The following is a 26,561-nucleotide window of genomic DNA, read 5'->3' as shown; positions in this document are numbered from 1 at the left end:
AACAAACGGAAGAGGGGCTACAATGCCTGACACTGAGTAACTGAGACAGTGGACAGTTGGGTATAACTGGAGATAAAATAATAATACAAAAATAAAATAATACAGTCAATCTCTAATAATAGAGAAGCCTCCAGTCCAGTCACAGTCTTTAAGGCTTGGACAAGGGAGTCCATTTTGTTTTCTCGACGTGTTTTCACATTGTCACGGAGACCGAAGACCCTATATCCCACCCACCCTTCAATGGCACCATATTTATTCTGATTTTCTTTTTTTTCTTTTTTTATCTCCATTGAATTTCCTTCCTGAATAATTCATTCTTTCGCTTGATGACCCCTGTGTTCTCCCTGATCACTGAACCCAGAGGTGAAAGGTCAGAGAGAGGAACTGGACACGGGCTGTGAAAATGAGCCCGAAATTTAGTACAAATAGTCTGCTAGTACGTGGTGGTTTCGAACACAGCCACAGTTTTCCATGCATAAATATTCCGGGTCAACCTTGGCATTAATGTCCACGTACATATTAGAATTACTGTTAAAATAGTTATGCCAGCTTTTCCTTAATAATCATATATCCTAGATGGCAGCATTTATGCTACAATCATAACGCTAGCTGTTGTCTGGTCAAAAGCCAAGCAGAGGAAGAACTTGCACAGTTCTCTAGTTCCTCTTAATAGGATGAATTGCACTCTGGCTGAAGCCCGAAGCACTAACTGCCTGATGTTTTTGCTGGGGGAAACTGACCTGTGTGGTGACATCGATGCTAGGCTATGAACTGTGGTCATTGTCTAAAAGATTATTATTTTTTAATTATTCAGCTTTGACTAAGGAAATTAAAGTGGGGATACGATCAGTTTCCTGTTATCTTTTGTGGTCTATGGCGATCCTTGGCTGAAGGGCAGTTAGTTATAGGAGGGAATCTCTTTTAAAAAAAGACAATGCTAAAAAGCTTTGGCCACTCCCTGCCAAATTCACAATGACGATGACAAGAGGGTTGGAGCATCAATGGGGGGGGTAAGTCTGACACCACGAAAGGCCTGGAAGTACAGATCCAGTCTGAGGAAAGAAGAGCCGCCATCTTCTCGCCTCTCGTGAGCGACGGCAGACGGGAGGGTTCACTTGCCGCTCTTGCCGGCCTTGGAGGTCTTGACGTGGCTCTTGGTCTTCTGGATGCGGGAGAAGATCTCCTTGAACAGGGCCTTGTACTCGGGCGTGTTCTGGCCCAGCCGCTTGTCCGCGGCCTCCAGCTGGCCGCCGAAGCCCTGCAGGGCCTCGTCCGGGTCGGGCAGGAGGAGGGCGGGCCCGAGGGCGGAGGAGGAGGAGGAGGAGGAGGAGGAGGCCCCGGCGCCCTCCTTCAGGGAGGGGTCGCGGGAGATGGGGCGGGAGGTCTGCACGCCGGCGTGCCTCAGGCTGTCCTCGTGCCGGCGGCACTTGCCCAGCAGCTCCTCGTACTTCTCCAGCAGGGCGTGGTACTGCTCGTCCACCTCCCGCAGGATGGACATGCCGCGCTGGGGCCCGCCGGGCGCGTGCAGCGCGTAGCCGGCCCTCCCGCGGCCCGGGCCGTCGCGGGCCGCCATGGCGTTGAGCGCGGTGTCGCTGCAGCTCTTGCGCACGGGGCTGGCGGCCTGCAGGCCCTCGGCGGCCCCCGGGGGCCCCTCCTCGGCGGGGCCCTCGCCCTCGGGCGCGTCGCTCTCCGGCGCGGAGCGCAGCAGCGTCTGGGCCAGGCCCTCGTCGGGGTTGATGACGAGGAGGCGCGGCCGGCACAGCTGCTGCATCTCCAGCAGCTCGCCCTCCAGCTCGCGCACGCGCAGGCGGCAGCCCTCCGCGCCGCGCAGACGCTGCTCCAGGCTGCCCAGCTCCTGCAGCACGGAGGCGTACTCCTGCTCCGCGCCCTCGCGCCGGCCCCGCTCCGCGCCCACCGCCGAGCGCAGCGACGACACCGCGTCACGCAGGCGCTCGTTCTCCTCCTGCAGCGCAGAGCGCTCCGGCCGCGCCGCCCGCCGGCCCGACGCCCCGTCCCCAAAACTGGAGAGGGAGGGGGAGGGGGAGGGGGAGGGGGAGGGAGGGGGGGAGGGGGAAAGGGAGAGAGTTATAGTTATAGTTACGGTTCTTGGTGTGGACACTCACATCGTTATAGTTATAGTTTTAGTTATAGTTGTAGTTATAGTTGTAGTTATGGTTATGGTTCTTGGTGTGGATGCTCACATCGTTATAGTTGTAGTTATGGTTATGGTTCTTGGTGTGGATGCTCACATCGTTATAGTTGTAGTTATGGTTATGGTTCTTGGTGTGGATGCTCACATCGTTATAGTTGTAGTTATGGTTCTGGTTCTTGGTGTGGATGCTCACATCGTTATAGTTGTAGTTATGGTTATGGTTCTTGGTGTGGATGCTCACATGGTTATAGTTATAGTTATGGTTCTGGTTCTTGGTGTGGATGCTCACATGGTTATACTTATAGTTATAGTTATAGTTGTAGTTGTAGTTATGGTTCTGGTTCTTGGTGTGGACGGGCCTGTATGATTCGGGGGGGTTCTGACCTGGGCCCGGAGCACAGCTCGCGCAGGCAGGGGAAGGAGTGTATGGTCCGGCGCCGTTCCCTCTTCTCCCGCCGATACCGCAGCTGCTCCAGGGAGCGCAGCTCCTCCACCTGCGCGGTCAGCGCGTCCACCTGCCCCTGCAGCGTCTCCATGGTGCCCGTCAGCCTGCGCAACAACGCAGCCGTCACCAGGGTCACATGACCAGGGTCACATGGCCTCAACAGGCCAGGGTCACGTGACCAGGGTATCATGGCCTCAACGGGCCAGGGTCACGTGACCAGGGTCTCATGGCCTCAACAGGCCAGGGTCACGTGACCAGGGTCACATGGCCTCAACAGACCAGGGTCACATGACCTCAACTGGCCAGGGTCACAACAAATAATATCCCCCTTACACAATGTATCCCCTCCGGAGTTACGTTTCCAGTTTCCGGTTACGTTCCCCTCATGCGCAAGTTAGCATTATGAGTTAGCGTCAAGTCAACAGCGTGGTTGCTAAGCTTTATCTGTTGGTTGCTATGATGCGATCTATAAGATACATTCCCCTGATGCGTATGGTAGCGTCAACTGTCTTTTTGTTAACACCATGGGCTTAGCCATTACTCTGTCAATAAGCATTTATTTAGTCCGGTGTATGCAAGTTAGCGAAACATAGAATTTGCCAATTTCCCTACAGTTTAAGATAGCGATAGAGATAGCTTGTGCTCATCTCTCGGGGGACTAATATCAGTAGCTAGCTAGTTAGTGAAATGGACAGCAAACCATTCAGCAATAAATATATGTAGAGAAGTAGATAAATATCTACCTATGTCATGCTTAAGTTAGCTCCCTAGCTAGCAAAATAATAAATAGCTAGCTAGCGAGACAGCCAGACGGATAGATCGCTCGCTAACTAGGAAGCCGTAGCTGTTTTGTTTTTTTATTCCTAGCTACGGATCTTTCTATCTAGCTCGCTAGATGTAGCCTATATCATGGTTCAATGTATATAAATAATCTAGATATTACATATGAAGCACTGCATATTCACAAAAGCATCGTTAGCTAGCCGATGCAGAGCCTATTACACACAGCAGTAAACAAATATGACTGACGTCATTGTAGACGGAACCAGAAACGTGACCCTGGATGGGATAAGTTTTGTAAGGGGGATAGAATTTGTTGTGACCAGGCCAGGGTCACGTGACCAGGGTCACATGGCCTCAACAGGTCAGCTACAACAGGGGGGTGTTTTACACAGCAGGATTACCAAGTTTCATACATTTCAATTTCAAAGTTGCATTTCCATACACAGTATCTAAATGGCTTGAGCCATCCATTTTGTATGGTTGGCATTTATATATTTTATGTGTCAATACTATTTATATTGTATGCGTCAAAAACCAAAAAAACAGCTTACCGATCCTTGTTCATGTTTGGTCAGAGGAATTTTTTGATCATACAGAGCAGGACCCTGTTTCTGGGTGAGTAAAACCCGGAACCATCCCAACTCTGGAACATGGACCAAAGTAAGAAGAGCTGTTCCGGGTTTTACTCAGTGCCGTTCTCCGTAATCCTGCTTTAGGAAACGGGGTCCTGCTCAGTAAGAGCAAATAAATCTTCTGACCAAACATAAGCAAGGGTAGATCAGCTGTTTTTTAAAATTAGTATTTATTTATTGATTTATTTACAAAATGAATGGTTCAAGCCATTTAGACACTGTGTTTGGAAATGTAACTTGTCTTCGTCCCGGCAAACGGGTCACACTGCACAAATGCAGTGTCCTCGTGACATTCAGCAAAGGATTTTGGTATCAAACTAAAGATAGCCTGTAGCATCCTGCTATAGAAACCGGCGTGATTAATTTACACGAGTCGCATGATTCAGATGCCAATCACGTGACTCCGCCCACCTCGCAATCTTCTCCTGGGAGGCCTTGCTCTCCTGCTCCAGGCTCTGATTGGTCAGCTCCAGCTCGTGGGCGGTCACGTCCAGCTGCTCGTACACCTTGGCGTGCTGCTCGTTCATCTCCCGCAGCGTCTCCAGCTGCTTGGACAGGTACTGCAGCGACACGCGGGTGTGTTAACGCACAGGTGGACGCTCCTATACCTGCACGCTATGCGCACAACACTAACACATGAGTGCACTGATGAGGCATTGGATTAGTCCTTCGCCAAAAGGTGTTTCCATTGTGTGCAGGTGAGCTCACTGCGTTGTATACAGGTGTGAAGTGAATTCAGTGTGTAATATTTTGGCAAACAGGTTAACTCATTGTGTTCTATAACGGCAGACGGGTATGCTGGTGAGCTAATTGTATACCAGTATGCAGGTGTGAGGTGAATTCAGTGTGTAAAATACATGTGTGCAGGTGAGATCAGTGTGTAAAATACATGTGTGCAGGTGAGATCAGGGTGTAATACACAGGTGTGCAGGTGAGATCAGGGTGTAATAATACACAGGTGTACAGGTGAGATCAGGGTGTAATAATACACAGGTGTACAGGTGAGATCAGGGTATAATACACAGGTGTACAGGTGAGATCAGGGTGTAATAATACACAGGTGTACAGGTGAGATCAGGGTGTAATAATACACAGGTGTACAGGTGAGATCAGGGTATAATACACAGGTGTACAGGTGAGATCAGGGTATAATACACAGGTATGCTGGTACCTCGATCTCCTGCACCTGCTCCTCACTGGTCATGTACATCTGCTGCAGAGAGTCCTCCAGCTCCCTGTTCTGCTCCAGGAGCGTCTTCCCCAACTCTGCAGCCAGGTGCAGGTCTGAGAGAGAGAGGGAGGGAAGGAGGAGGAGAGGGAGTTGGAGAGCGAGAGGGAGGGGGACAGAATGAAAAAGCTTAAAGGAATAGGCTGTACGGATCTTCTCATGGCTTGAACCACCTGGGTCCCAGTCACGTACCTTAGCCACTTGGCTACTGGCTGCTCTTACGTTATACCAGAAGTGAGCTTGCCTGTGCAGCATACTGTTGCCCAAGGTGTCCACACGGTGGCGCTGATGGCACTGCTGTATTTGAGTAGACATTAAGGTGGGCTGCTTTGCAGACCACTTCAAACATCTGGGTGATTTTTTTTTTTTTTTTAAACCCAGAAGTATCTAATAACACAGTGAAATGGTTCTCAACAGCAACAAGAGTCCTGTGAGTGGTGTGGGGACTTCAATGTGAGGGGAGAATACGGAGTGGAAGAGTAAAACTATCCTGTTTTTTTTTTTTTTTTCCCCTGGCACTGAGATCTGAAACATTTGACAGGATCCAGCTCCACGTGTGAGAAGAATGCTTCCACAAGGACCAGATGTGGCCTGAGTGCCCCCTCTCTGTCCTCTGATTTAACCGTGTCACCGTGTCTCATATCCCCCCGCACACAACACTGGAGGCTGCTACAGCGCAGGCCTGAGTGATGCTGCAAAAATTATCTGTACTTGGCTCTCTCTCTCTCTGCCTCTCCGGTGCTTTGCTACTCTCCCGCTAAAGGCACTACTTTAATAATAACTACCGTGCATCCAGAATCCATAGCAAATCAGGGTTAGCTGGCCTAGTAGGCCAGAACCAGGGGTGGATGGGTATCTGGGCATCTCATTCTAACGTTAGCAGTTAGCTGGAGCACCACTGATTTTTCTGCAAGAATCAATTATCGACAATCTTTCAGAAGTGCCGGGTTTCTGCTGCACACTCGTGTATTTTGTTTCACAGAGTGGATGCGCACATGCTAATCCTGTCCAGAGTGAGCTACGAGTTAATTATAACGGCATCAAACATAAATGCATTTGAAAATAGATTTTAAAAACTACTGGGAAGTTTCGGTCTTTGACGCTTATTAAAACATTGCGGTCTTTGTGGGGGTTGTCTGGTATGGTATTCCAACCGTTTTTTTTTTATCCGGGACTTTGCTGCCACCTCTTGAGTGCGTGGCAAATGGAGGAAATTCCTACAAAAGGGGGAAGGTTTTTGTCCCAAGTCTGATAACTGGAAACGTAAGGAGTGGTTCTGAACTATGAGTAGCATCCGTTCTCCCCCAGCCGTCGATGACGAGACATTTCCTGCGATCGATTTCACTGGAAAACTCCACTGTAGCATACTCCTCTAATTTCTGAGCGAAACGGGGACGTCACATCGTTGCAAAGGTGGATAGCTAAATATGCATGCGTTCTGACCTTAAACTTGTATCGTCTTCTAATAGTTTTCCTAATTTTCAAGGCCACTTGCGAACGGAGTGTTATCCCTTTGTCGCGGCAAACTAACGTTAGTTAGCATCACTGGAGGATGCGTTTGTTCGCGGCAGCTAACGTTAGCGAGGCCTGCAGTGTACTTACTCACTGTACAACATCCGCGTTAAGTGCACAATAAAGGCATACTTCTCTTAAATCAACTGGGAATTTAGGCTGTCGGTAATTCTTTTAAATGTCAAGTATTTATATATTCATTCAAATAATCTGAATGCAACCTTTGCAAACAATGCCCCGAAATAGATAGCCATCTACAGTAACGTTATAGCATCAAGACCAAATGTAACGTAACATTAGCCAGCGAAAGTATTCCATACTAGTGCGCGCCGGCTTCAGAGACTGTGTCCCGATTTTACTCACCTTGTTCCAGGTCTCGCTGATCGTACCATGGCTCTTCTTCTTCGGTGACAAACTCTTCCATGATGCCAAGGCTAAGCATCAAGTCCGGGCGCCCGGCACAACCGCTGTCCCTCCTCCCGAGTGACAACAATCAGCGATGGTTAAGCTCTCTATTGTTAACCCTAGTTGCTACTCCAGCAAAGAAAAACTGCATTCATCCGCTTCTCCCTCCCTGTCACACTGCGATCGCATCACGCCAGATGAAATGAGAGAGCCCGTAAGAGGGAATGACGGGGCGTTATTATGACGACATCAGCGAACGGCTGCAGCTGCATGAATCCTAACGACCGAATTCAAACTGGCGCGATCTGTCGCCGATGACATGAAATTATGAATTCGGTCCCGTTGAACAATTCAATCTTGTCAACTACTATTCTCCTTAAATTTATATACGTGGCTGAGCATTGATCTGGCTCGCATGATGCCGTGGCGTGTACAAAACTGTCACACTAAAGGAGGCGTAACTGATTATTATCCCCCTGTCCTGGGGTCGGTCGTGCAGTGGACAGGACAGCAGTGCGCCGCGGTCATCGTTGCCATTTAAGGCTACTTTTGATAGCGATGCGAAAAGTTTTATTCAATTAATTATGTTCCAGTGCAGCTGTAAGCATCCCCCCCACCCAGTGCCTGGTACTCAATCCTCGATCACCCCCCTCCTCCGGAAAGAAATTCTGATTTAACGGCAGAAACGTGGCAGCTATAGGTCCCTCCCCCTCTGTAGCAGAGCGAAGACCACCTCCAGCACAAATAACTCGCCAGTACAGAAAGGCAGTCCAACATTATATAAAAAGAAACAGATGCTGGTGCTGGTGTAAAATCCAGCTATGACCAGGCTTGAAATACAAGCTAACAGCTGTTTCAAAACAAAGCGTGAACTGGTCAAACCATGTTGTGGATAGCGCTGGTATGACTGGCTCTCTTTTTTCAGCATTGGAAACACAATAACACACAGAAGATCAGCAGCGACTGAATATTTATTGTAAACAACTTCTTTACACTCGGGTCAAATGTTAGGCATCAAGTTGCAAGGCATTGCAAGTACTGGTGCTTCCTTCAAGCACTTTTTGGTGAGTTTCAAGCGGCAAAAGTGATAACTGAAAGCTACCGTGTTTTCATAGTCGATTACCCACTGCCCAATTTTTCCTTTTGAGACCAACCCTCAAAGTCATACTCCAGTTTGGAAAACTAAGGTCCCTGAGACTTAATAGCTCTTTCAAATGACAGTTTACAACTGAGAAAAATAGACGACTAATTTACAAACAGAAATAAAGCGCATTGACGCTGATGATGGGGCCCAGCAGTTGCACAGTAACACTGACGTCCCTCTGCGTAGAGGCACATCGGGACTTCCTAATTTCCCCAAAAACCCAAGAACCTGGGACAGGGTGGAGCTGGGGACACTGCCACACACACACACACACACACACACACACACTCTCTCACACAGACACACATCCTCTCACGCAGAGACACACACCCTCTCTCTCACACAGACACACACACTCTCTCTCTCTCTCACACACACACACACTCTCACACAGACACACACCCTCTCTCTCACACACACACTCTCTCACACAGACACACACACACTCGGTCTCTCACACACAGACACACACACTCTCACAGACACACACACACACTCTCTCACACTCTCACACACACACACACACACACACACACACACACACACACACACACACACACACACACACACCCTGTTCCCCACTGTAGGCCCCACTCCCAGACTCTCTCAATGGCTGTAGTGCAAGGGTGGTGGTCCCATGTGGGGGAGGGGGGAGGGGGGGGGGGGGGTTTTAGCAGCAGTCAGTCATGGGACACCAGGAGTCTCTCATTAGTCCCCTCAGCTCTGTGTTTGTCCAGCCCCATTCCTGTCAGCCCCGCCCCCGGTGGACCCGTTAGCCCCGCCCACGGAGGTCCTCTTAGCCCCGCCCCCAGAGGTCCTGTTAGCCCCGCCCCCGGTGGTCCTGTTAGCCCCGCCCCCGGAGGTCCTGTTAGCCCCGCCCCCGGTGGTCCTCTTCGCCCCGCCCGCCGTGGCGCTCAGGTGTTTCCAGTCCCGCTCGTTCTCGCAGCGCGGGACGCGGCTGAAGAACTTCTTGATCAGGCCGCACGCCTCCGTTCTCACTGCGGACACAAACACGGCCATGAGGGGGCGCTCCTGCTACGGGACACAGCAAGCGGGAAAACCCAAAACTGCCCTTCTCTCCTCCTTCCCCAACCCCCAACCCCCAACCCCCAACCCCCATAGGGACACAACAAGCAGAAAAACCCAAAACTGCCCTTCTCTCCTCCTTCCCCAACCCCAACCCCCATAGGGACACAACAAGCAGAAAAACCCAAAACTGCCCTTCTCTCCTCCTTCCCCAACCCCCAACCCCCATAGGGACACAACAAGCAGAAAAACCCAAAACTGCCCTTCTCTCCTCCTTCCCCAACCCCAACCCCCACCCCCACCCCCAACCCCCATAGGGACACAACAAGCAGAAAAACCCAAAACTGCCCTTCTCTCCTCCTTCCCCAACCCCAACCCCCAACCCCCAACCCCCATAGGGACACAACAAGCAGAAAAACCCAAAACTGCCCTTCTCTCTCCCCCCCCAAACCCCTAACCCCCCATCGCTTCAAAGCAAGCAGGAAAACCCAAAACTGACCTTCTCTCTCCCCCCCCCAAACCCTCAACCCCCATCGGGACACAAGCAAACCCATATCTGGCCTTTGCTTCAGCCCATCTCAGGGGCCCCACACTCAGCCCTGACCTGGCTGGTGTTCAGTCTTGCCGGCCTCTCATTTAGCAGTTAAATGCCGGTCTTCAGTGATCTTAAGTGCTGCAGTCTTTAAACAGATTGCGACAGAAAGCAGTGGTCTTTATTCCTGGTTCTGGGGAGAGCCACAGTCTCCTCAGTCTTGCCGCAGGGTGTGCTGGTTTGGTGCATTTACAGCAGTTAATTACACAGTTAACTCTGGTTTCTTGGGTCTGAATTGGATGCTGAAATTTAGGCAAAAACAAAAACTAGCACACCCTGCGGCTCTCCAGGACCAGGAGGTAAGATCACGGCACCAGAGGAATTGCTGTTCTGGTTGAAATGAAAAGAAACGCCATGCTAGGAGGCCCCAGGGCTGGGCATGAGCATCAGACTCAGACCGTTATTAGACAGTTATTTAGCTGACACTTTTAACCAAAGTGACTTACATTTGATTTGACTAAGCAGAGGGTCAATCCCCCCTGGAGCAATGTGCGGTTAAGGGCCTTGCTCAAGGGCCCAACAACTGCACAGATCTTATCGTGGCAACACCGGGGCTTGAACCAGCAACCTTCCGGGTCCCAGTCATGTACCTTAGCCACTAGACTACAGGCAGCCCCTACTCCGCCCTCTCTCTCACCTTGGCCCCTCCCACAGCTCCTCCCCTCGGTGAGCAGGTGAGACAGGAATCGGGCGAAGGACTTGAACAGGTCCTGGAGGGAGGGAGGAACCACATTTGAATGATGTAGGAGTAGACAAGGCAGTACGCCACCAAAGGATCTATAAGAGGGTTATTTCCATTGAGAGAAAGAGCAGCTCGGCATAGTTGTAACATTACATCACAGTAATTTGGCAGACGCTCTTATCCACAGCGACGTACAGTTGATTAGACTACGCAGGAGACAATCCTCCCCTGGAGCAATGCAGGATTAAGGGCCTTGCTCAAGGGCCCAACGGCTGTGCGGATCTTATTGTGGCTACACTGGGATTAGAACCACCGACCTTGTGTGTCCCAGTGATTTGCCTTAATCGCTACGCTACAGGCCGCCCTAACCAGGGACAACTGTGCTGAAAACCCAAGAGGGAAGTACGGCTCCAAGTGCTAGAGTGATCACATGGATAAAAACTTGAAGCCTTGTTGCATAATCAGATCAACCGATCAAGTAGCAATACCACAGTTTTGGCAACTGGAGGACTTTGAGTCTGGCACGGCTGCTGTAGGTAAACTGTATGAAGGACTCGAGCCCGGGTAACACCTCCGGGCCCTGGAGGGCTGGTCTGTGACGCGTGCCAGGTTTTGTTCCAACCTTAGCTTTAGTGTTTGGGACGGCTCTAGCGCTGGTTCACTCCTCTATGTGAGCACAGTAAAATCTTTACCGTACACACTTGCAGTCTGCGGCTGTAGCCGGTGGTGGTTATACAAATGTCAGATGAAGATACGATTGAGTTATTTGAATACTTAACAGCAGAAGTTGGCACAAAATCCTGAAATGGATCGGCCCCTTGCTGTGCACCGCCGGACTAGAGGACTCCCTCTTGAGAGGGGTGTCAAACTCCAGTCTGGCAGTGCAGCAGTGTCTGCTGGTTTTCAGTGCGTTTCAGCACAAGTGATGAATTTAAGTCTTTCATTGGCTAAAGAGTCCACACACCTTGTTCTCAAGGCCTTAATTGGCTGATTGAAAGGAAACCACAAATACCCGCAGACACTGGAGCCCTCCAGGACCCCTGAGAGAAGGCCTTCCCTGGGTGATGTCACGGTTACCCCCGCCCCATGTTCTCAGAGCACTCGCATTGTGGGCACGTCAGTTCATCCACCAATATGTTGCACATTTGTCACAATTCAATTTGATCAGTATTTTTAAAAGGCACTCACAATAAACTCATTTTCCCAGCAGCCTTCACTCTCTCTCTCACTCTCTCTGTCTCTCACCTTCGTGGCAAATTTTCCCTGAGAATAAAACGGGTCCAGGCACCGAACCACGATGTCAGCAGCCTCCTTCAGAGAAACGGCCTCCTCTGGTCCTCCAGCAGCCGCCATTTTCTTCCCCGTGCCCTTCTTCACGGTAACCGTCTTCTCTGGAGCTCCGACGGCCGCCATTTTGTTCCCTGCCCCCTTCTCCAGGGAAACCGTCTTCTCTGGAGCTCTGACGGCCGCCATTTTGTTCCCTGCCCCCTTCTCCAGGGTGACTGCCTTCTCTGGAGCTCCAACGCCCGCCATTTTGTTCCCTGCCCCCTTCTCCAGGGTAACCGTCTTCTCTGGAGCTCCGACGGCCGCCATTTTGTTCCCTGCCCCTGTCTTCTTCTCTGGAGCTCCATGTCCCGGCCCAGTCTCCCCTGCCCCCTCCTGATGAGCCGTAGTCCTCTCTGTAGTCCTCTCTGGGGACGGGGCCTCCTGCTTCTCCCACACGTTAGTGTCAAAGGTCACTTGTTTCTTGCTGTCCTGCAGGGGGCGCTGTCGCTTGCTGGCTGGGGGGTCCCCGTTTTCCACACACGTGCTCTTCTGCAGACCCAGAGAGAACAGATGCACTGAGACCCCTCGGACACGGTTTAACATCACCACTGTCACCACGACGATTTAGTATTAAAGACAAGCTGAATTTTGTTAATTCTGCATTATACCAATATGCGCATAATCCCCACCCTTCAAAAATCCCCCCTCTAAAGATGTGCTTCACTCTTGTATATGTCATATTGCGAAAGCTAGTGTTGCTCTAATTTATTTTCTTTAAACTCCTGGCGGTACCTTCTGTGCTGGCTTTTTATCCAAAGGGGCTCTGACCGCAGGCTCATCCTCGCTGAGGGAGAGAAACAGAGAAGTTATTACTTTCATTTACCAGAGGCTCTCATCCAGAGCTGATTATAACCTCTGTGAGTAAGGAAAGGACGTTTACACACACACATGCACACTGTCTCTCTCTCTCACACACACACACACACACACACACACACACACACACACACACACACACACACACACACACACATACACACACACACACTCTATCACTCTCTCACGCACTCTCATACACACTGCTTGTACCCACTCTCTCTCACACACACACACACACACAGACCCTCAGACACATTCTCTCACACACTTTCTCTCGCTCTCTCTCACACACACTCTCTCACACACACTTTCTCTTTCTCTCTCTCTCACACACTCCCACACACACACACACACACACACACACACACACAGACACATTCTCTCACACACGCTCTCTCTCTCGCACGCTCGCACGCTCACACGCTCACACGCTCGCACGCTCGCTTGCACGCTCACACGCACACACACACACGCTCGCACGCTCACACACTCACACACTCACACACTCACACACTCACACACACACACACACACACACTCTGCCCGTACCCCTCAGGTTTGGTGTCTGTCTCCAGGCCGGTCTGGCCCTCCGTGGCCGTGCCGGGGGCAGAGCTGTCCTCCCGCCTCTTGCTGAAGTACCGGTCGATGGAGTGGGAGGTCCTGGCGGCCTGTTCCATCTTCTGCTGTTTCCTGCTGCCCTTGGAGGGGCTGCTCAGAGACGCGGGGGCCTTGGCTTTGCTTTCTGGGGACTCGGCCTTCCGTTTGCGGCCCCCGGGCGCACAGGAAGCGTCCGGGCTCTGTGCGTCGCACGCCGCCCCAGGCTCCGCCCCCTCCTCGCGGGACGCTCCCAGCAGCTCGCCCGCCATCTGGAAGGGGTTTGAGGACCCGCGCAATCCGGCGCCCACCCTCTTCCTCTTCATCTGAGACACACACACGCACGCATCACTGCTCACTGTGTGTGAGTGTGTGTGTGTGTGTGTGTGTGCGCATGTATATACCTGTGTATATATATATATATATATATATATACGTATATATATATATATACGCGTATATGTGTACAAGTGCGTAGGTGTGTAGCTGCACATCCAAGGCTCTGTGTGTGTGTGTGTGTGGGTGTGCGTGTGTGTGTGTGTGTGTGTATGTGTGTGTGTATGTGCGTGTATGTATATACCTGTGTGTGTGCATACGAGTATATGTGTACAAGTGCGTAGGTGTGTAGCTGCACATCCAAGGCTGTGTGTGTGTGTGTGTGTGTGTGTGTGTGTGTGTGTGTGTGTGGGAGCGTGTGCGTGGGAGAATGCTGGGCTCTTACAGAGTATACTTGGGAGGCTGGTGTGAACCCCAGGAAGTCTCCACCTGAGGAAGAGGAGGGTGAGGAGGGAGGATCAGGTTTGGAGACAGACGGCCCGTCTCCATGGCTGCAGCAGCTGCTGGTCTCTCCTCCGGCCACAGGGGGCGCTGCCACTCCATCGGCTTCCTTCCTCAGCTCTGCCACCTGGGCGTCGACATGGAAGTAAGACTTACCACCGCGGGCACGTAGTATAGAGAGGCACACTCACACACAGACACACACAGACACACGCAGACACACGCAGACACGTGCAGACACACGCAGACACGTGCAGACACACGCAGACACGTGCAGACACACGCAGACACGTGCAGACACGTGCAGACACGTGCAGACACGTGCAGACACAAACGTCACACTAGCCTCTCGAAAAATACTGTTGCATCTTTTTTCAAATGCAGTGCAAGGCAACAGTAATATGAAACATGCCTCTCTTCCGCTGGTTATAAGAACATTAAAATACATGATAAGCCTCATTTAAGAATAACTCCCGTGTAAGAAACCAGCCAGACTGACAGCTTTCTGAAACGGCAGAAATGCTGGGTTTTTAAGTATAGTGCTTGTCCATATTTTTGCCGCTGGTGCAAATGCGGGCTAGAGAACCGCTACAAAATGGTTACAAAATGGTTTGTTGAATAAACGAAAGTCTGCCTATTCACATTTTGAAACCACATCAGCTGCCGGTTATTTACATTTCTCAGCGGATTATCTAGCCTGTCCTGTGTCTACATCCCCTCCGCAGTTATGCAGGAGATTACTACAGCACATGGACAAAATTGTCTCGTGAAAACAAATGAATTGATTCTGTAGCTCGGCTGCACTTATGGTTGTTAAATAATTATTAAATAATAATTTTATAATTCAGAAAAAGGGTATACTTTAATCTATAACTACCAAACTCTGCATCGTCACTGTAAAATCAAATTGATATGATTTGGGTCTTATAAAAATGTTCTTTTGATATGACAACGACTTTAATGTTCAATAAATAGAAAAACTGTTTTTATTCCTTTGTTAAATGTACTTTTTTCTGTACATATCACTTTGTGGGAAAATCACACCATGAACCTAATATCAGGGCATTCTCACATTCGCGCATTTTAGCTCTATTGGAGATCATAGATAAACAGAAACTACCATTTTAGACTGTCTAGACTGAGTAGAGACATAGAGTGCAGCTCCTTCTCCACCCAAAGGCTGGGCACAGTGGCTGTACTGTGATAATCTGCTCTTGTCTTGGAGAGGACTACAATTTGCCGTCCTCCCACAACTAGTCTGCGTGCATCCCTCCGACTGCCCAAAATAAAAACACACAGCTGGCATTCGCAGCCTAAATGACACACACACACACACACACACACACAAACGCGTACGCACACACACACACAGGGTGCTCACAAACCGGCATTCAAACGCATTCCATTCATTTTCCATGGACAGCCTTGCGGTGTGTGATGTTTGCGGCCCGGAAAGTGCCGTGTTCGTTCGACAGTATCGTGATCTGCCCATGCAAATCAACTGTGTCCAATGCAGCTCGCCTGGCTCACAAAACTAGGATCAAACTTTCGAACTCGGTGCTGCAGATAACAAGAATAAAGATTCGGCTAAATGTTTTGCTCATTTCTTGGCCAAAATGTTTTCAGAAACATTTTAGTGGAGTTTATAAACGGTCCACCACATTGTTCCATTTTGCAAAAAGAACGTACACAGTGCTGTCCAATCAGGTGCCGACAGTGTTTTGAGGTAGACTACGTCCCTCCTCGTATTGATCTCATGGAACTATTAGACACAACCCACCTACAGTACCACCCATTATACAGACAACTTGGGGGTACGATACGTTACCATGTGCGATTGCCGGATTTACACAAACACACACACACACACACACACACACACACACACTCTGCTCACCCTCTTCAGTACAGACGCCTTGTACAGGTTGGCACTCTTGCTGGCTCTGAAGACTTCATGCTCAATCTCCACAGCCAAGGATTGAGTGTCAGAACTGAACAAAATAAAAAAACAAGAGCTCAGATAACAGAAACTCCCCGTCATACGATTAAATTAACAGTTGACAGTGTTACAATGGAAACGCGCTGGTGCAATGTCTCCCAAACTTTGTTGCAATGTCCCAATGCAATGTTTTTTGCATTCTGTCAGCCATTTGTACATTAAATTAACACACTAATACTGACAATGACAATGTTGCAATGAGAATTCAGCTGTTCAAAAACCCAGTGGACGAGTACTTCACGGGAAAGGAAAAGAAAGCCACTACGGAATTATGAATAAAGAGCAAGACCATTGAAACTAGGCTAAACAATGAAATATCACTGTACTAAATGGAGACGATGTGGTCTAAAATCAAATAAAACCATTTGATTTTAGAGGGTACCCACGGCTAGCACAAAATGCTTTTCCCACTGTTGGGCTTAGGTTCGGGGTAAGGTGTTAGTTGAATAACATTGTTTCTCACAGTGTTTATTTTTCACAACTTGAGAGGAAAAACTGAATCAATGAAGTGGGAGGATAGCATATGGGGATGGGGGGGGTGAGGAGGCAAAGACAGTTTGGGAAGTTATTCGCTTGTGTGATGTCAGTAATCCGGACTCTGGCACTACCTTTCCTCCCACACTGCTGCCCCCTGCTGGCTGCCCAGAGTCGACTGCAGGAGGGAGAGACAGTGCTCTCGTGCCTGTAACAGACAAACCTCACATCTCAGCTTAGCATCACACTTTAAAACGGCTACAAGTTACCACGGCGCAGAAAATAAACTGAAAATTAAACTGCCGCTAAAATCCCCACACCAACCATTCAGGAACGCCCCCCGGGTGTCTGAAGCCCTGTGTGTATGTGTGTGTGTGTGTAACCGTGTGTGTATGCGTGCGCGTGTGTGTATGCGTGTATGCGTGTGTGTGTGTATGAAACCTTGTGTGTAACGGTGTGTGTGTGTGTGCGTGTGTGTGTGTGTGTGTGTGTGTGTATGTGTGTGAAACCTTGTGTGTGTGTGTGTGTGTGTGGAAGCCCTGTGTGTAACGGTGTGTGTGCGTGTAACGGTGTGTGTGTGTGTGTGTGTGTGAGTGTGTGTGTGGAAGCCCTGTGTGTGTGTGTGTGTGTGTGGAAGCCCTGTGTGTAACGGTGTGTGTGTGTGTGTGTGTGTGTGTGTGTGTAACGGTGTGTGTGTGTGTGTGTGTGTGGAAGCCCTGTGTGTAACGGTGTGTGTGTGTGTGTGTGTGTGTGTGCGTGTAACGGTGTGTGTGTGTGTGTGTGTGTGAGTGTGTGTGTGGAAGCCCTGTGTGTGTGTGTGTGTGTGTGTGTGTGTGTGTGTGTGTGTGTGGAAGCCCTGTGTGTAACGGTGTGTGTGTGTGTGTGTGTGTGTGTGTGTGTGTGTGTGTGTGTGTGAAACCTTGTGTGTAACGGTGTGTGTGTGTGTGTGTGTGTGTGTGTGTATAAAGGTGTGTGGATGTGGAAGTGGTGATACCTTGACTGTGAGTCTGGGGATTCTCTGGCTGCTGGCTTCTATCAGGGGACAGTCAGCGTCTGCAAACAGAGTGAGAACATGGGGGCGCGCCCTGCTGGCAGATCCATGTAACTACACCAAACCCCACCACCAGCCCAGAGACCCGTCTGGGGACTGAAGAATTCAATGTATGTTTGCAAAACATAGTGAGGGGCGTTTACCTGGGGGGACAAATTCCTCCTTACTATGAAATCCCTGGGGGGGGGAGAGAGAGAGAGAGAATGCTCATTACAGTACATTACATTCAGCATTAGCAGACTCGAGCGTAAAATAAAGTACAAATCATAACCAGGGGCAAGTGCACTGAAAACCCGAGAGGGAACAACAGTTGCAAGTGCTAGAGTGAACACGTAGATAAAAACGTGAACCCTTCTAGATTAAGCAGATAACTGTATTGTTCTTGGTCAGTTTTTGGCAACTATAGCACTGAGAATTGTTAAATAATTACTCTCAGATCACATCCCTCTGGGGTGCAGTAGCCAATGACAACACGGATAAATATACAAATATACACTTATCTCTTGATGTAGTATCTTTCCATAAAATCACTAATATTTTTAGTGGCAAATGACAAAGGGTTATTGTTTTTTACAGCATTATATTCTTAATTAAACGACTGTGCCAGGACCTTTGCTCTCGCGTTTAAGTTTGCGCCTACCTTACGGATTTTCATCTGCTTTTTGAACAGGTTTCCAAACTCCGCCTTGCGCTTGTCAGGATCCTCTTCCTCGTTACCACTGTCCTCATCATACCTTCAACATGCAGCAAACAGCCAATCAGGAGGGAGACACCCACAGACGTAATAACAACAATAATAATAAACCTTTTATATTTATAGAGCACCTTTCATCCATATAACTTCACAGTATAAAAGTATAAAATAGAATATATTAAAGAGAGACATAAGAAAAAGAACATTTGATAAAAAATGAATATAAAACTAATTGAAAAGGGCAGTCATAGAAATAATGATAAATAACACTAAGAGATGAAGCATCCATATAAAAACGGGATGTAGGGAGCCATTATATGACACTACATTTTTTTAGCGGACATTTATTTTATTTTTTTTAATCCAAAGCGACTTACAGTTGATTAGACTATCCCACCCTGGAACAATGTGGTTAAGGGCCTTGCTCAAGGAACTTGCTCAAGGCTGCACTGATCTTATCGTGGCTACAGCGGGGCTCGGACCACCAACCTTTCAAGTCCCAGTCATGTACCTTAGCCACTAGCCTACAGGCTGCACACTAATCCTAACACGGGGCCCCACACTAATCCGTACCTCTCAAACCCGTAGCCCTTGCGGCCTCCGGCGTAGAGCTCCCGGTCGAACCCGAACGCCCCCCTGGGCTCCTTGCTCTGGGCCGGGCCGGTTCTGGTGCTGAGGCGGGACGCGGCCTCCAGCTGGGCCCGGACCACCTTGGGGTCCCGGCAGAAATCGCAGGCCTTCTCACAGGCCGGCTTCTTGTCCCCGAAAAACTGCGAGATGGTGGCGTGTCGACACCTGGGGGGGCGCGGTGTCAGGGAACAACTGAGTTTAGAACGATTCAGGCCGACGCAGACCTCAGTCACGATCAAGCTTTATTACACGGTCATGGAGAGGAGTACTAGCATTTGTTAGTTCTCTGAAACTAGTTTTCACCCATTTTATCTTTATACCTAGACAGACACCGATAAGTTTAAAAAAAACACAGGGCTCCTGCCATATATTACTCTGCTGGGGAAGGGAGCTTAGGGTGGGACCCCCCTCTGTTCACATCATTTCCCAAATTCCTCTACAAGGAGCCACAGGGGTGTGAATGAACGTGTGTGTGTGTGTGTGTGTGTGTGTGTGTGTGTGTGTGTCAGCGTGTGTTTACGTGAGCGAGTGTGTGCGTTGGGACTCACGCCTCTTGCTCGCAGAAGGACACCATGGCCTCAAAGTCAGTAATGGCCGCCTTGTCCTGCTCCTTCTCTGAGCCCCGTTTCTTCTGCAGAGCAAAGGCAACAGACGTTTTTCCCCAGGTGCATTCACACATACACACACATTCACACCGTTTTTCTTACCTGTGAGGTACAAGTTGGCAATACGTTAAATTGTGTATTATTTCTAAATTAACTGAAGATGTCTGAAGCACTCCTAAAGGTTTGACAATGTAGGAAAAGATGAACCTCCATTAAATTTCACTAAGTGAAGAGATTAGACATTATCGGGTAGAAAAGCTGAATGCGGGGGAGAAGGGGTGCACTCAGAAAAGCATTCCCAGAAGGCTGGGACACTGTGCCGGTAACTGTAGTTCCTCAAGCTGTAGTTGTCTTGGTTTGGTAGTTACAGACTTGGTAGTTATCTACCTTGTGTAGTGGACTTAAGTTCATGGCCTAACAACCATACATGAGCTGTACCTTATCTGATGTGTTCAGTCGTTTGTTGCATGACCGCGGTTTTGTATGTCGCTTTGGATAAAGGCGTCCACTAAATAAAATGCAAATGGTAAATGGTAAATGGCATTTATACAGCGCCTTTATCCAAAGCGCTGTACAATTGATTAAGCAGTGTTTGGATAGTTAACTTTGGTCACTTTTGCTCTGTTGTTTGTTTCTTTGTTCAAAAAAATAAAAATAAAATAAAATTGGCCCTCGTCCTTATCTTTGTTGTACAGGTAGCAGTAGAAATTGTACTTCCCTCTAGGGTCTTTCAGCGAACTTATCCCTGGTTATGGGTGTGCACTTTGCTGTACGTCGCTCTGGATAAGAGCGTCTGCCAAATGCCTGTAATGTAATGTAATGTCCCCACCTGCATGCGGGCGATCTCCTTGCGGATCAGGAACCCGATCTGGTCGCGGTCCTGGGAGGAGTAGTACGTGCGGCAGGACGAGGGCAGGCCGTCCCGCCCGGCTCGGCCGGACTCCTGATAGTAACTCGCCAGGGACTTGGCCAGGTTCCAGTGGGCCACAAACCTGCCAGAGACAGATGAGGTGGCCAGACCGTAGACTGTGGGAAAAATACCGACCCAAGTGGCTGTTACGTCGCCCACTGACTATCCACGCGCTCGTGGAAAAGCGCTTTGGAAAGCTGTGGAAGTTTACCCGCGCCGCCATTTTTGTACAATTTGGAGCCAGAGACTAGAGTCTCGAATCACGCAAGACAGAGTGATGTAATCTGTCCCCGATTCGTCCACAAAGTATTGCTGTATTGTCCTAATGACGCAATACTACATTTGCTTGTGGGTAGAAAGAATTGACTTTGTACTTTGTACCGCAAATGTACCACTGATTTTACATTGAAAAACGCGTCAGAATGACCTGTACTGGAACTGACCGCAGTGGAGCTCGTGAGCATGGTCTCCGCGCTCTCAGCATGGCCAGGAAACAGGGACAGACAGACCCAGCGTTTAGTCTCAATGGTGTCGGCTGACTGAACTCGGGCGGAGGGGACTCGGGCGGAGGGCCTCACCTGACGTTGGGCTTGTCCACGCCCATGCCGAAGCTGATGGTGGCCACGATGGTGGAGACCTTTCCCTGCATCCAGTCGCTCTGCGCCTCTGTGCGATCGCCGGTCTTCAGACCTGACCGGGAGAGAACGCAACCTTCAGCCCAAAGGTGTCGCCACGGCAACCGGTGAGCCACAGCCTCCACAGCCCAAAGGTGTTGCCATGGTGACCAGTGAGCCGCTCCAAACACTGCCCGAGGGCGTCGCCACGGCGACCTGTGAGCCACACCCTCCACAGCCCAAAGGTGTCACCACGGCAACCGGTGAGCCACAGCCTCCACAGCCCAAAGGTGTTGCCATGGTGACCAGTGAGCCGCTCCAAACACTGCCCGAGGGCGTCGCCACGGCAACCTGTGAGCCACACCCTCCACAGCCCAAAGGTGTCACCACGGCAACCCGGGAGCCACACCCTCCACAGCCCAAAGGTGTCGCCACGGCGACTCTACCTGCGTGGTAGGGCCTGGCCGACACGCCCAGCCGCGTCAGGCGGTGAGCCACCTCCTCACAGGCCTCCCGGGTGCGGCAGTACACGATCCCGCAGCCCTGAGGGACACCAGACAGGGCCAGGGTTAGGGTTAGGGTTAGGGACACGCAGCTGGACTCACACTAGACCGGGGAGGCCCTCCCAAGATATTTCGTCCCGGGTCCGAGAAGTCCTAGCTGTGCGCTCGGGAATCGGGAAAGATGCACAGGCAGAGACACAATTTGGGGAAAAACTAGGGCAGATTTGCTCAAATTTAGCTCTTTGTGGGAGGGGGGATAAGGGGGAGTGGGGGGGCGGGGCACACGCACCTGGCCCTCCGGGCCGTCCCCGAGGGCCTTCTCGGCGAAGGCGTGCAGGTGCACGTAGGCGTCGGGCAGGATGTCGCGGAAGACGACGTCGTAGCGCAGGTTGCCGCGGAACACGGGCGCGGAGAAGGACAGGGGCCGGCGCAGGCCCAGCGACCGCGCGATGTCCTCCTGCACCCGCCGCGGCGCGGTGGCGGTCAGCGCCAGGCACGGCACGCCGGGCAGCCGCGCCCGCAGCTGGCCCAGCTTCAGGTAGTCCGGCCGGAAGTCGTGCCCCCACTGCGACACGCAGTGGGCCTCGTCCACCGCCAGCAGGGCCAGCAGGCCCCGGGAACACAGGCTGCCCAGGCAGGGCTGGAAGGAGGGCGAGGCCAGCATCTCCGGCGTCACGTACAGCAGCTTCAGGCACGGGCTGTCCCGCTCCAGGTCCTCGAGCACGCGCCGGCGCTCCTGCGCCGCCAGCTTGGAGTTGATGGAGCACGCCGGAATGTTCCGCGCCTGCAGCTGGTCCACCTGGTCCTGTTCAGCGGGGACGCACGCGCTGCCCGTGTCACTCAGAACAATAATCGCAGTAATCGTCATCATAATGATCATGTGTTATTTAGCGGACGCTTTTTATTCAAAGCGACTGACCGTTGATTTGACTAAGCAGGCCCTGGAGCAATGTGGGGTTAAGGGCCTTGCTCAAGGGCCCAGCAACTGTGGCTACAAATGGGGCTTGAACCACCCACCTTCCGGGTCCCAGTCATGTACCATAGCCACTAAGGCTACAGGCTGCCTCATAAAACTCATGTTTACACAAAGATTCTACCTTTATTTAAGGAAGGCTTTTTAAAAACGGCACAGTTTGCAGTTGCAAGCCTTGACACAGCCTTGACATCATACTTAAGTGAATAATGCAGTTTTATAGATAATGTGCCGCATTTCAGAGCAAATAAGTGAGTCATCGACTTTCTTTATCGCCATTCAAACAATGAGAGCACACCACAACAATATGACAGCGATGTTAAATTACAAAAATACATCAATTCCTTTCGTTGTCTTTTCGCACTTCTGGAGAGCTCCAGTTCCGTTCAAATCAGATCACTTTCTTTTCTGCTTTTAGGTCTAAAATGGTGACTTGACATTCAACCGATGCAGTGCTCCGATTTCAGAAAGCAGCGGTGCCTGACCTGGATAAGGGCAATAAGGGGAGACACCACCATGGTGATGCCCTTCGCCAAGACTGCGGGGAGCTGGTAGCACAGGGACTTGCCCGCTCCGGTAGGCATGCACACGAACACATCTCTGTCACCTGCAACCAAACATTACACCATCATATCCCTATAAAGTTGTTTTTACGGTTTAATCCAAGAAAAACGAATACGCCATCATTGTCAGAATTAACTACAAACATAGGTCTACTTTATTTATTTTTAGTTTCAGTTTCAGCTCATTGGTCAAGAAAGCTAACGTAATTAGCTGGTTCAATTAGCCTGATCCTCTTAATTCCCTGAACTGCAACTGCTGTCAGCTTTTGATTTTTCGGACAAATAAACTTACCTTTAACAACCGCATTGACAACATCTTCTTGTTGCTGAGACCTGAAGTTTTCGAAACCAAAATGAGATTTTAAAGCGTTTTTAATAGAAGTCATTATAATCGCCGCTCGGCTCGCAACTCAACAACAAACTTCACTCATCCCGAGAATCTTCTTTAGCCTACTCGGGCGCAGTAGGATGACATCACATCGACTAAAAGGAGTACGTGGATCCAGCAAACTAAAAACTATTGGATATATGACATGAAATTGCATTGAATTTTAACGTGTCTTGTCGATAGTAGTATGTGCAGTGTTTTTTTTTCTTTCTACAAACTGCATGTTTCGTTACAGATTTGTTTTGTCTGAAATTCGGCATCGGCAGGTTTAACGTACTCAACGTATTGCTCTCGGATTGCTTAAGAGACAAGTGCATGGTGACGAGGGCCAATCACAGACGAATTCGTTGAATAACCAAAATAGCATGTTGCCTGTTTGTATTGAATTGGTTGTTGTGTGCAGAGAACTGTATGTGGTTGTCTGCGAGTTGACCGTGAACTTGATCGTGAAATAGCTTTCATTCATATTTAAACCAAACTGTTTCCACGTCATTTAAAATCATATAAATGGCAAGGGAAGCTCGAGCCAACACGTCTGTGTAAGAATGTAGGGACACTTGAAAGAAAAACTACTTTAGCAGTTGTTTTCAATTTAAGGATGTATTTTCCTGGAAAATGTTACTTTCGCTGAGAATAGTTTTCATCACAGATCTGTAGAGGGGGTGCTATTTCGACGGTAGAGAACAAATCAGATGTAGGGCCCTACTTTGAATAAGGTAGATAATAGCTAATAACAACTAGTTACAAGAATACAAGTTATTTATTCAGGTGCATAACCTGACATTTCATGAAATATTTGAATGCTTGGGCATGTTTGGTTTTCTTGGCAGTGATAGTAACATTTGAGTTAAAAAAATAAATAATCATAAGTCCAGTGTACCTTGTTTCCATTAAGCTTGTCAAATCTTTTGTTGTTAAAATGGAAGTGATCATTTGTGGAAAAAAATATTATCAGCTGGCTCAGGACCAGCAGAGAAACTAAAAACAAGGAAATATTGGGTCCTTGATTTCCAGATAACGATGGACAAACGCTAAACTGTACAGAGGAAGTCCAGTTCCCTCTGTACATAAATATAAGGATTCTAAAGCACTTTAAACCAGCATTCATAGTTCTCGCATATATTGTGTCCTAATATTGTTAAATGTCTGTATGATCAAGTCTTCAACTGATAATATTCCATCCTTCTCATCGGGGATGTGTGTGTGTGTGTTGATGGTTTCAGTTTTATAGGCACTGTGCATACTTGCATTATGTTTTCAGTGGTAGTGCTGTGTCTTGGCTTTGACTTTGCAGTGTAAGTGTTGTGTGTGTGAGTGCTGTTTCTTTTTAAGTGCAGCCTCTGTGTCTAAGCTCTGAGGAACTCAGGTAGATGAACAGGTAGAAATGAACAGGTGGAACAGGTAGAAAAACATACAAAGAAAACTGACAATAAAACATAAACCACATTTTACCATGGTCAATTTATTATTAACCACATAAAGTGCATCATGATTGCAGGATTAGACTCGCACACATCGGAAAAAAACAACTGAACAATAACGTCTCAAAGTGCAGCGGCGTGAGCTTATATTGGATTGTACGGAGCGAGAAGCTGAAGACGATACAGGGAGGAAGCGGCTACACTTAAAACACGACGGGTCTTTACAGCGGCGGACCTCTACCTCACCGTTAGCACGTTAGCATGGGCTTGGCTGGATCGCTACGCGATTAGACTGGAAAAGGGGCCATCGAGGGGAGGGGGCGGGGGGGGGGGGGGGGGGGGGGGCTCTCAGGCCCACAGACACAGCGCAGAACAGCAGTGGCGCTCCCTGACGATGATGGGCTTGATGACCAGGTCCCTGACGATCTCCACCGTGCCGAAGAGCGGGTACAGCTTCTCGTCGAAGGCCTCCACGTAGGTGTAGATGTGCGCGTGCTTCTCCGAGTCGTAGAAGGACAGCTGGCCCTCCTCGTAGTCGAGGTAGACGCCCACCTTGCGGGGGATGAGGACGGAGGGGAGCGGGGTGAAGGGGACCGTCAGCGCCTTGAGCTCGGCGCCCCGCTCCAGCCGCAGCGTGAGGTAGCCCGTGTCCGTGTTCAGGGACTTGAAGCCCTTCCGCAGCGCCGACTCCTTGACCACGCCCAAACGCCAGTCCCGCTCGCCCACGTCCACCTCCCAGTAGTGGCGGCCGGACGCCAGGCCCTGCACGCCCACCGCGCACCACCACCCGTCGAAGCGGCTGTGGAAGTTGGGCACCTCCTGCCTCTCGAAGCCGCAGCGCATGCTCTTCTCGTCGGGCGAGATCAGCAGGTCGGGGTTCGCCGTGTCGGGGTCAAGGGTCACCTCCACTGAATGAGGAAGTGGCCGCGCCCGAGAGGTCGGGACGGCGGCCATGTTTGTTTTTGTCAGCACATTTCATTTGAGCAGTAATATTTTTTATATGTATAACCACACATGTATAGAAAGAAAAGGAGTAATGCTTGGTTCAGGTGGAATGAATAATAATAATAATAATAATAATAATAATAATAATAATATTATGAATAACGAATACCTGCTGCTTCACAGATCCAGTTCCACACTGCAGAGTGAAGGAAAAAGTGGATTTTAATTAAATTACATCAAAAAGTACAGTATGTATGAACTTTATGCAAGTCTGCATTGTCTTTAAACGGCAGCTCATGAACAGTTTGATGCTCATATATAGAGATGCACTCACATACAGACACAGCATCAGCTGGTAAAGTGAACATCACACTGTTAGACAGATGTTAAAGTTGATAATTACATGACTTACTTTCATATTTCTTATTTTATATTTGCCACACGCGCCTCATTTCTCGCTAATGATCTACAGAGCTACTTAGGCTTCTTCTTCAGGAAGACTCACAACATCAATGAGACTAAACACACCAGTGTCCGATTAGGGCGCCACCTACCTGTCTGGGGGATGTAGTGGGCAGCCGCTGAAAGAGGCGAGAGACAGACTCGGGTCAAACCACAGACCCTCTTATTCATTCTAATATGTGCCTGACAGGCAGATTCTAGTTACTTCCTGA

The 26,561-nt window shown here is 49.6% G+C and overlaps 3 protein-coding genes across 3 annotated transcripts in view; all 3 read right to left on the bottom strand.

Moving 5' to 3' along the window:
- Positions 1–65: 65 nt before the first annotated feature.
- LOC133114369 (cerebellar degeneration-related protein 2-like) lies at positions 66–7,503 on the bottom strand. The gene is made up of 5 exons (XM_061223679.1): positions 7,116–7,503; positions 5,184–5,296; positions 4,424–4,572; positions 2,537–2,701; positions 66–2,021 (listed from the first exon to the last, which is right to left on the bottom strand). The coding sequence occupies exons 1-5, from the start codon at positions 7,192–7,194 to the stop codon at positions 1,112–1,114; spliced, it is 1,416 nt and encodes a 471-aa protein (XP_061079663.1). The 5' UTR covers positions 7,195–7,503; the 3' UTR covers positions 66–1,111.
- Positions 7,504–9,018: 1,515 nt separating this feature from the next.
- Positions 9,019–23,702, bottom strand: recql5 (RecQ helicase-like 5). Its single transcript, XM_061224731.1, has 19 exons — positions 23,426–23,702; positions 23,056–23,177; positions 21,887–22,402; positions 21,541–21,637; positions 21,059–21,170; positions 20,400–20,562; positions 19,514–19,596; positions 18,909–19,130; positions 18,282–18,375; positions 17,785–17,818; positions 17,585–17,643; positions 16,725–16,798; positions 16,015–16,108; positions 14,062–14,244; positions 13,296–13,666; positions 12,660–12,711; positions 11,847–12,416; positions 10,557–10,629; positions 9,019–9,299 (listed from the first exon to the last, which is right to left on the bottom strand). Exons 1-19 carry the CDS (start codon positions 23,517–23,519, stop codon positions 9,019–9,021), a joined length of 3,294 nt encoding a protein of 1,097 aa, XP_061080715.1. The 5' UTR covers positions 23,520–23,702.
- Positions 23,703–24,963: 1,261 nt separating this feature from the next.
- LOC133115242 (E3 ubiquitin-protein ligase TRIM21-like) overlaps positions 24,964–26,561 on the bottom strand; it is a 6,535-nt gene continuing 4,937 nt past the window's right edge. Inside the window, exons 7-9 of the mRNA XM_061225052.1 lie at positions 26,442–26,468; positions 26,057–26,083; positions 24,964–25,850 (exon numbers count right to left, since the gene is read on the bottom strand). Of these exons, the coding sequence (XP_061081036.1) occupies positions 25,291–25,850; positions 26,057–26,083; positions 26,442–26,468 (614 nt within the window). The 3' untranslated portion in view covers positions 24,964–25,290. The remainder of the gene's footprint in view (positions 25,851–26,056; positions 26,084–26,441; positions 26,469–26,561) is intronic.

Source organism: Conger conger, chromosome 16 (assembly GCF_963514075.1).
Source record: "Conger conger chromosome 16, fConCon1.1, whole genome shotgun sequence".
NCBI lineage: Eukaryota > Metazoa > Chordata > Actinopteri > Anguilliformes > Congridae > Conger > Conger conger.
This window is presented reverse-complemented; position numbering and strand designations above follow the sequence as displayed.